We start from the raw sequence: 9449 nt of genomic DNA on the forward strand, positions 1-9449 counted from the left end.
TAAATCATTAATTTCTATATAAATCTTTAAACATTCCCAGAGATGCTTTTAAATGATCAGTTTTGATGTATTTGGGTTGCTTAAAACACTTTATGACAACTAATCTATATTCACCTGCACACGTCTAGATTTTGAATAAATTCCCACTCTATGAGGGTTGATAGCAAGAAAAAATGAATAGAGAGTACCCACAATTTCTCAGTATTGATTCATTGTCTCTATATCCGAGTCGTGTGTTAAAGGACTATATCCATCTTAGCTGGTGGATTTGATTCTAATGAATTATTAATATTAACCTCATACAACCCCCCCCCCTCTCTCTCTCTCTCTCTCTCTCCTCTCTCTCTCTCTCTCTCTCTCTCTCTCTCTCTCTCTCAATTATATCCAACTTCTACATTATATTTTTTTCTGTAGCTGCAGCACTGTACAGTTTTGCAGCTAGTTTTGCTGTAAATAAAATACCAATAACAGGATAAAGTGTTTTAAAATTATACTTTTCATTAAACACATTTGACATTTTGACACAAATAATCAATCACACTGGAAACTGTTAAGTCTGTTGAGGATTTACAATCTGCATATATATCTATCACTTCTAATCCGTCTTCTCTTTCAACAGCCTGAAAAAAAAAAAGATAATCGATAAAAGGTGATGTAGTTTCTGTCATTAAAATTATCTAAAAGATAATCAAATGCACATTAGTAAAAATTTCACTAAGATAAAGTGAGAGAATGCCCATTTATTGACATTTGATGCACCTCATGCACTTGATGACATAACAATATGTTTCGGAAAGGTAGTCCATGTTATGGTAAATATATGAATGAGGCCAATGATTTTTCAAGATAATGAAAATATTTCCAGCAATTGAATGGTATTGATGCACTGAAAGTTTATTGTAATTTTCATATGATCCTTCCATTAAATGGCTTAATCAATATTGAATAAGTTATGTTGAAAGGAGAGTCAGAGTTTCAATACTGAAAGTTATTCTCTCTCTCTCTCTCTCTCTCTCTCTCTCTCTCTCTCTCTCTCTCAGCCTGAAAACTGCCACTATTACAGAGCTAAACAGATTTTTGGCTTAGAAAGGGTTTGCTTTTATACACATGTAATTCAATTGCCCTTTTCGATTGGCTAATTTAAGTTCATAAAATATATCACAGAGAGTTGTCAGACTCTACATGCACACAACATTTGTCATTTCTGTCAGAGGGTCTCATGGTACCCTATTAAAGATGCTCGCCTGATACTTTGGTTTATGCTAATTCTACAGTAGATTGTTTTTAGAAGTTTATAGAATGATAATCTGACATTGAAAAAGGGACACAACTCCTTGTAAGCATGCATGAATAGTCATACTAAACAGACTGCTGCTATTTTTTACGAGTTTTTGTTTGATCATCCCATGTTTGGTGCTTATCTTCTCACTCAGTATACAAATAATGTATAGCTGTATGTACTTTTTATCCACTCCTCAGAAAGAACCTTAAAGCTGAACACCGCTCATAATCATCTTCATCATCATCAGGCCTGTCACACAGGTATATAAACCCTTCGATTTCGTTACAACCGATTGCTCACCTGAAACTTGTGGCCGACATGTAGTATTCCTTTTGTACTCTTAGATTATGTGCCCTAGCTTTTATTCATGTTTTATGTGCATTTTCTGTATGTAAATAATGCATTAACCTGTATATTTGATGTTAATAGTATTCTTGGAAAATGTGCATAAAAACTTGATAATTTAATTGCAGTTGATTCACACGGTGATGTAAGATGTACGCCCACACAGGTGAGACCTCTACAGGGAAATACTTTGAACTGTTTAAAACAGGTCTGCGGCTTATATAGGGGTTCTAGGGATAGTGATGATGATGGTGATGATGATAGTGATGATGATAGTGATGATGATAGTGATGATGATAGTGATGATGATAGTGATGATAGTTGTACTCCCACACAGTGAAATACTTTAAATTGTTAAGAGGTTGGCGGCTTATACCCGGTAAATGGGTTGGTATAAAGGGATGGTGGTGATAAAGAGAAATACGGCAGACATTGCCTAATACAAGTAGTGTTCAGTTTTAACAGTACAGTATATTGTGAACTTTACATTTAACTACTTAGAAGTGCTGAAATATTCAACCTCTTATATTTCTTCCATACGAAAATATGATGAACAAGATATCTGTGAGCCATGCTCACCAGTGATAACCCCCGCCCTTGATCTGAATATACAAAATAAGTATTTTCTTCTATAATTCGGAGCAGGGGTATTATAAATCTACTTTTTATCTAGACAGTTTCTACCATGAAATACATGTAGCTTTAAAGCTATATACTAACTGAATATTTTTATGGTTTTATCCAGATTATGACATTAACTACAAAGTCCAATAACTTTAACTTTACCACAACTTTACTAGTTAGGTTTGCTTTGGAATAAAAAAAAACCCATTTACTAACTACTCAGACAATAGCAAGTGTATTGCTGAACAATAAACTTACAATCTTTTTATATATTTGCATTCAATTCATAACTTTTCACGTGAGAAAATGTCGTTTATGCAAAATCTCCCCCTTAGTCAAGTTGGTAAGGGGGAGATTTTCCCACATAGTAGAGTTGAAAGGTCAACTATTATCAATGTTCCCCTCTGTAGCAACTATTTTACTCAACTGCATCACTAGAAACAGATGTTATCCTATAGGCCTAAACTAGTTCTTATCCTCATAGTCAGCAGATAGGTGAATAACCATCTTTACTTACGCTACTTTTATTTTTAACATGCATCAAAGGAGTTTCTACCTACACATGTAGCGCATGTTGATATGAAATTTTACGTGATGATTTGAGACATTGGTTACCTTGTTTCCAATGACAACGGCATATGGAAACCCCTGCAGCTTGGCATCTACCACTCTCCTTCCTATGGTAATAGAGAGTCTGTCGTCAATGACGATCTCTCCCTGCAGTGACGGAACGGACTGCAACGCCTGATACAGATTCTCTGTTATTTCTTTGAATCTGGCTTCTGAAGCTCCTTTCTACAATATCAAAGATTAAACATTTAATAATATGAAATAACTCACCTGCTACTTTATGTTTGTGCTAAAACATAAGACCATGATATGAATCTTCAAATCAATAGGAATTTCAACAAATAATCATTTAATTGAAATATTATAGTTTAATTTAAATAACACGAATGTATCAATATGAAAAAAGACACCCCCCCCCCTCCCTGACCCTCCCAGAAAATCCCCAAAACAACCTATTTTAGATAAAATGCCATATATCTGGTAAATTTTGAGATTATCTAATTTTTGCTTTTTTCCCAATCACTTTAACATCACAAAATATTCAATACACAGAAATCATATTCGGTACTGTTTGCTTTAAGAAATTTTTTAAAATCATAAAACATTTTCCCAACTTTTGCAAATTTTGTGACACACGGAAAAAACCCCTGAATATAGTGTTCTACCAGCATGCTTCAAAGCAACACCATATTGATTAGTAACTTTTCTGATTTTGGCCTTGAATCTGACAATTGATCTTGACTAATTTAATTAATAATCTACAATCTACCTTGACCTTTAAAGTAAACAAATATGAGGACTCTATCTTCCATACTAATGAAGGTACATTATGAAGAAGTTTAAAATTTTAGGACTGTTGGGCCATAAGAATAAAATAATATATTCTTCGACCTTTGATACAAGGAGCATAATAAAAGAAACACATACATGTTTATGTGCTTTTTACCTTCTGTGGTATGATAACAATTTGATATGGGGCTATCATCCGAGGCCAGCGTATATGTTTCCCATCACTTAACACTTCCACTGAGGCTTGCAAGATCCTGGACACCCCCAGACCATAACAGCCCATCTCAAGCACCCTACAGATAGGGAAACACATACAGTAAAAGCTGTAAACAGTTGATAAAAAGAACATGGCTGCAACCTATAAAATTTGATGTCACTTGTTTCTTTTCATTACTTTACATCCTCTTAAAATTACTATATGAATTTTTTTTTAAAAACTGTATTTTTTTCAGCTAGTAATGTATAATGAAATCATATTAATCAATACTATACAGTTCTTTCAAACAAAGATGAGGTAACTCAAACCTAGATTTCTGGTTCTCAGTTCTGTACATGGCTTCTAAGGGCTTTGAATATTTTTGACCAAGGAGAAATGCATGGCCCACCTAAAATAAAACCAGAGTTATTTACCATAACTGATCAAAATTCATTTACAACTTTGCATCTACAGTTAAACCTGATGCTGAAAGTCTGGTGTTGAGAAAAACTGACAATGTTAGTACACTCCTTATCAGATAAAAGTTTAATCAAGGTTTACCTCTATAGCATTGTACGACTCCAGATCCTGAGAGCTGCAAGATGGACATTTAATATCAACCTCTGAAAACCAACATAATACATTTATAAGCAAAAGGGGTTTTTACTAATACATATTTTCTTTTCATATAACTGCTTTTTTTAAAACTATTTACCGTAATAGATTCAAATAAAAAAAATTGTTGGAAAACATTCGAACAACAAATTTCATATTAAGATTAAGGACCTGAATTTACCTGCACATGTATTAATTTCTAGTGATATTTCTATTGTATTTTACTGAAAATTATCTTAAAAATGAGAACATACCTAGAACCTCTTTATTTCCACTGTATCCACAACTGAAAGTAAAACAAAACCCAGCTTTTTATATGAACTATCTTAATACAGCAGATTTTCTTTGACATATAGAATACTAACTGTATCCTGGCAAGGGAAAAAATTATGGTTTGTCTTCAGTCATTTTTATTAACATTTGATGGGTCAATTCAATGATTAAAGAAGCTTGTTAACAGCCATAAAAGGTGTCAATTTATCATTTGGCAAAATGAATCTACATTGTACATGTACATAGAGATGAAAGAAATATGCGCAGTTGATGTGCATTTGTGTTTCAGCCATTGAGCTTGATATTATTTCAGTTATTCATATTCTTTTTTATCATATCATGTATTTATATTCTTTATCATTAAATCATGAAATAAAAACTAAAAACTATGAAATAAGAATAATTTTAACAATGAAACAAATAACTGCAAGTACAAGTCAGATTATAGAAACATGAACTGAACTGTGATTATGATATCATGTCAAATGTTTCGCACAAATCTGTATTCTGTTTCTGTATGATCATGCAGTATCATTAATATCAGCCTCATTTCTGAATACAAAAGAAAATGTGGGGTTGGGGAGGAGGGGGAGGGGCTCATTATAATCCTACTGACCAATAACTTACCTGTTGCAGGTGTACACAGTGTCCTCCCCTATACCTGGGCATTTCAGGTGAAACTCGTGTGATTGGGAACCTCCAATTAAACCTGTGTCTGCTTCAGCTGTGTTAAGATTTGTTTTTTAAGTGCTATAGCTAGAGCAAGAATTTCTTTCTCACAGAAAATAAATTTCACAAAAAACTCAAAAGGCTTATACAGAATTTTTAAATGCCAGTGCAAGAAAAGCTCCAATGAATTTAATTCAGATTATTTGTAAGATAACGGAAACTCCATAATCTTTCAGACTGAAAAACACTCAAATATCACAGTTCATTTAGACAAATCAGATGAACAAAGTAAAAATTTTTATTTCAATTGCAGATACCTTTAACAAAATCAAGTTGTAATCTGTTCAGTACATTCTCATACGCCTGCAAAACTTCTTCATATGTTGCCCTAGCATCCTCTTCTGTAGCATGAAAGGTGTACAAATCTAGGAAACCATACCAATAATAACAGAAAAAAATATGTACAATTTTAACAACACTTTATTAAGGCATCTAGAAAGAGTCTTGGCAAACAGGAAGTTTTGGCAAAAGGGAATTAATGATAAACTAAAACTTATCTATTTAGAAGGGGGGGGGGGTGTTGTTAGGAAAAGGTTACAAAATTCTTTAGAACAAATGCACTGATATTTTACTATAAAATAGCGATAAACAATGATGGGAAAGTAGGTCATTTCCAATGTCAATGCTACATTTTAAATTCAAAACCATTCACAGCATGCAATATGTGATACCTTTCATCTCAAATTCTCTACTTCTTAAAAACCCATGGTGTGGTAATGGTTCATCTCTGAACTTCTTTGTAATCTGTAAATAGAACATACATGTATATCAATGTCAAGATAATACAGATGGAGTAACACATATACAGTGTCCTAGAGAAAAACAAATATTGTGATACTGTCTTTTGATATGAAAATATTTGGCTGGAAAATTTTATTGACTGGATTTATCTTTCCTGTTAATAATACCAACAAAGAAGAGACACAATGGATGATCACAGAACTTTGTGTGTACAGTATTACCGGGTAAACATCCACATTTAACAGCTACTTTATACACAGTAACTGCTGATTCTGTTACCTGATACAGTTTGATGGGAAGTCTATGGTGGAAGTTCAGCTGACTGGCTACCAGTTCTGTCACTATTTCTTCATGTGTCTGTCAGCAGAAATTGCAAAGTGTTACTGACACATCAACAACACAACCAAAGGCATAAATGTTTTACAGATACTTGAATTTGCTCTTTATTGTTTGTATATGTACGTTATTGGTATATGTATCTGTGTAACAGTCTGAGGTTACTCCACAAAAGTACAAGTACCATATATCATAATACTACTGATTTTGATACACAAAAGTACATGTATCGTAATACTATTGGTATTTATTGCAGTTTTATCAATGTTTCCAGACCACAAAGGGTGGACAGGCTCATGCAATGACTTCAGTCTTAGTTTCACGAAAGGAATGTTTTAATCAAGAGTTTGGTTGTCTAACTATGACACCAAAATTTGACTTACAGGACCTAGGCAGTAGCCTCTCTGGTGTCTGTCTTGCAATCGAAACAACTCGGATCCCATAGCTTCCCACCTCCCTGCCAAAAATTAAATGAAATTCATTGAAAAGTCAAACAATAATTTACCGTAATTGATAAACACAAAACTGAATTGATTAAAACACATTTGACAGCACTGGAAGGGAGATGAAGACTCAACCATGAAATTCATAAATTGGGTGAATAAAATCATTCCTGCATGCAATTTTCATGGACTTGAAGTGTGTGGAGGGGTGGGTGGGATAGGGGTGGAGGGGAATCATATGCTACTGAAATGTACATCTAAAAGGTATAGATATATTGGAAATGTGAATATACATTGTACAGTACCTGTCTTTTCCCAAAGACGTTGGGGTACCAATGAAGGCATTTGAATTTTTTCAGCACCAATGGCTTCCATTTCTTGGTCTATTATTTTGATCAGTTTCTGTAGAGCCCGAAGCCCTTGCGGCATGAGAGTGAATACCCCTAGTGAGCTAGGATAATAAATTCCATTGGCCAAGAACAACTGAAAGATATGAAAGATGACAGATTGAAATTATTAAGTTGATTTGCAACTGATTAACTTGCTAGGTATCAAGAGTAACACCATAATGCCAGTTCCATGAATGAAATAACAGTGTAAAGATTTCCGTTTTATTTCTTCTTCTAAGAGTTTAATTTGAATCTGTAAGGAAACATTTGTAAAGGATATTTGCAAATTGATATATGGAAACTATAAATAACATACTTTGTGACTGACTGATGTGGTTTCTCCTTCTTTGGGGATATCTGATGCTTTCTGGAACATTTCAGACAAACGTTTGGGTCTGTTATGCAACAGCCTTCGGAGCATCAGTTTTCTGTTTGATGGCAAGAGAGTGCTCAAAGCTCTCCATGACAGTGTGCAAGCTACCAGAGGTTTCATCTGGGGGAAAAAAGTTACAATAACTATATATGGTAATGAAATTATCAGGAAACAGCATGAAAATAAAAACTTTCTGCAACAATGCATGTATGGAACAATATGTAGTAAATCATAGAGAGCTGCATTAAACTGTTTGTTCAAAATTTAATATCAAAGATTAATCGAATGGGAGTTTTTATGGGATGAAGACATTTTTATGTTAGACATGAATTATCACAGGCACCAGATTTTCATCAGTAAGTCACTAAATAGAGCCACACATACTTAATCTACAGGTATGTGACTTTTTAGTGTAATGAGGAACCACATTTTTGCTGTTAACAGGAAACAGATTGGCACTTGCTGGTATCAAGGACTGAACCAAGATAGCCTGAGATAGTCTGCCTAGATTAAACTCAAGAGGTCTGCAGAGCTCAAGCTGGGTTGAAAATCCAACCCACACAAACATAACTGACCAACATTTGCAAGGACGTCATCTTTTGTCAGGTTTTCAGGAGCATCTAAGAGTTGTTGGCTGGCTATAATATTCAAATGGGTAATATGAGCACAAATATACCGGTACTCTGTCTCTCTGATACTGGTAAATTGGTGTTTCTTAATTTTATCAAAGGAGAATATTGTAAATTAGCAAATAGTTACGATGGCTTTATTTTCACTATGTTTGCAATTTATCAATTTTCCATGAAATTAAACCCATTGTAAATACTATCATCATTTTTCAAAAACATTTTATACATGTATATGTATTTACGTCGAAAGGCAGAGAGATAACTCTTACAGAGTGAAATAAAAACCATTGTGGTTTGTACTTTTGAAGAAATCGTGAAATTTTAAAACCATGGAATTAAAACGATTTACAGATTATGAGACAATATACGAGTACCAATCTTAATAGAAGCTGCAGACAGATTAAGAACAGCTGACGTTGAATCCCTGAATTTCCTTAAGGGAAATCAGATTTCCCAGTTTGGCTGAATGAGAGGTACTATATTCATATGAAGGCGTTTAATCACAAATGTGACCAAATGGTGAACTGTGCCAAAACTGTGCTAGAATGTGAATGTCCTTCTGTCTTTTCAATAGAATATTGTAGACTGACAACAAGATGTTTCCAAATTCTAAACCCGACTCAGGTGAAATATCATATCTAAATTTCCTTCTGGTCCAACTACATTATGTATTTGCAAGCTCTTATTAACAGGGACGTATATAATAGGTATTTGCGTCCCTGTTATTAATGATAAACACAACTCGAATTTACTCTTTGGAAATATGAAAATGATGAATATCACGTAAAATCGAGCTTATTTTTCATATTTATAACACGTAAAGAACTACACGTATCACGTGTCTTTTACTGTCACTGTCAGTCTATCGCCACTTTGTCGGCAAAGCCGCAAACTTACTCAGTTACTGTACCATGCTTACCTTCCAATTTTGTTTACAACTTGGAACACACTATTACCCGAACTATATTTCCGGATTTCAAGAAAAATCAGTGTTAACTTTTGAAAAAAAAATGAAATATTCTTTAAAACATCGTTCCCAACGACAAAAATATATAATGATGGTTTGCATTATGTCACAAATCATGAAGGTTGATCTTAAATTAAAAAAAAACAAA

General features: G+C 33.8%; 1 protein-coding gene across 1 annotated transcript; it reads right to left on the minus strand.

Annotated features, from left to right (window-relative positions):
* Window positions 1–465: 465 nt before the first annotated feature.
* On the minus strand, window positions 466–9307 carry LOC105344829 (probable proline--tRNA ligase, mitochondrial). The gene is made up of 14 exons (XM_020073913.3): window positions 9254–9307; window positions 7649–7825; window positions 7249–7426; window positions 6884–6957; window positions 6444–6521; window positions 6095–6167; window positions 5681–5788; window positions 5322–5418; window positions 4676–4707; window positions 4368–4429; window positions 4136–4215; window positions 3768–3903; window positions 2867–3046; window positions 466–620 (listed from the first exon to the last, which is right to left on the minus strand). The coding sequence occupies exons 2-14, from the start codon at window positions 7823–7825 to the stop codon at window positions 501–503; spliced, it is 1395 nt and encodes a 464-aa protein (XP_019929472.3). The 5' UTR covers window positions 9254–9307; the 3' UTR covers window positions 466–500.
* Between the last annotated feature and the right edge of the window lie 142 nt (window positions 9308–9449).

This window comes from Magallana gigas, chromosome 7 (assembly GCF_963853765.1).
Source record: "Magallana gigas chromosome 7, xbMagGiga1.1, whole genome shotgun sequence".
Classification (NCBI taxonomy): domain Eukaryota; kingdom Metazoa; phylum Mollusca; class Bivalvia; order Ostreida; family Ostreidae; genus Magallana; species Magallana gigas.